The sequence below is a fragment of the Antrostomus carolinensis genome, unplaced genomic scaffold (genome assembly GCF_000700745.2).
Source record: "Antrostomus carolinensis isolate BGI_N321 unplaced genomic scaffold, ASM70074v2 C13197796, whole genome shotgun sequence".
NCBI classification, from domain to species: domain Eukaryota; kingdom Metazoa; phylum Chordata; class Aves; order Caprimulgiformes; family Caprimulgidae; genus Antrostomus; species Antrostomus carolinensis.
In genome coordinates, this window is record NW_010354484.1 from 1 (window position 1) to 1,192 (window position 1,192).

At 44.3% G+C, this 1,192-nt stretch overlaps 1 protein-coding gene across 1 annotated transcript; it reads left to right on the plus strand.

The window, feature by feature from the left end:
* Positions 1-510: 510 nt before the first annotated feature.
* On the plus strand, positions 511-1,188 carry LOC114819003 (olfactory receptor 12D1-like; the record flags this gene model as incomplete). Its single annotated transcript, XM_029087132.1, has 1 exon — positions 511-1,188. A coding segment is annotated over exon 1 (678 nt), but the record flags the coding sequence as incomplete, so codon positions are not given.
* Positions 1,189-1,192: the final 4 nt, after the last annotated feature.

Consider the following 1,192-nt stretch of genomic DNA (forward strand, 5'->3'; position numbering starts at 1 on the left):
GTCCCATAAAGGTAACCATTAGAAATGTGAAAGTTGAAATTGGTTTAACAAAATGTAGGCACAAGAGTAGAAAGAAAGCATCAGGAGTGAATGACATGATGAGTTAGAAGATTTATTGGTGAGATCAAAGGTTGTAGCAGGGAGTTACAGATGAGCAGAACTGAAATAGGAATGTGACTGAAGGTGAAGAAGCAGCAATGCTTTATATCTTCCCTATTCTGCTGTTATGCATAAGTGGAAGTCATTATTTTAATATTTTCCCCTTTGTGATACCTTATTCTTTATTCTACACAGAAAGTAGGAGAAGACCACATGAAAATTATTTTTTGTCCATATTAGCTTATTGAGTTTCTGTACAGCTTTCATGTTTGATTGCATGTATTTATGTTTTGCTCTTTTCTGCATTTGTTTGTATCAAAATAGCACAGAAACAAATGAGTTTTATAATGCTGCTGCTCCTCACAACTGCGGAACCTTGACATTTTGCCTTTGCTCCTTATTGTTCTAGCAATGCTGAACCAGACAGAAGTCAATGATTTCATCCTTTTGGGCCTCACCGATGCCCAGGGGCTGCAGCACCTTTCCTTCATCTCCTTTCTGTTGCTCTACTTGACCAGTCTTCTGGGAAATGGTGCCATTGTGACCATCGTGATAGCTGAGCCCCGCCTCCACACACCGATGTACTTCTTCCTGGGGAACCTGTCCTGCCTGGACATTTTCTACTCTACAGTCACTGTTCCCAAGATGCTGACAGGCCTTCTCTTTGGGCATCAGCCCATCTCTTTCGGTGGGTGCTTGGCCCAGCTCCACTTCTTCCACTTCCTGGGCAGTACTGAGAGTGTGCTTCTGGCCACCATGGCCTATGACCGCTATGTGGCCATTTGCAATCCTTTGCGCTACACCCTTGTCATGAACCCAAGGACTTGTCTGCTGCTGGCTGTGGCCAGTTGGTCCACCGGTTTTGTCCATGCCATGATGCACTCATTCATGACCTCTCAACTCAGTTTCTGTGGCCACAACCACATTCAGCACTTCTTCTGTGACATCAAGCCACTGTTGAAATTGGCTTGCAGTAGTACCAGCCTCAACATGACTCTCCTCAGTGTTGTCACCACATCTATTGTTCTAGGCCCCTTCATTCTCATAGTCCTCTCCTACCTCTACATCATTTCCTTTGTCTTCCAGAAAGTCC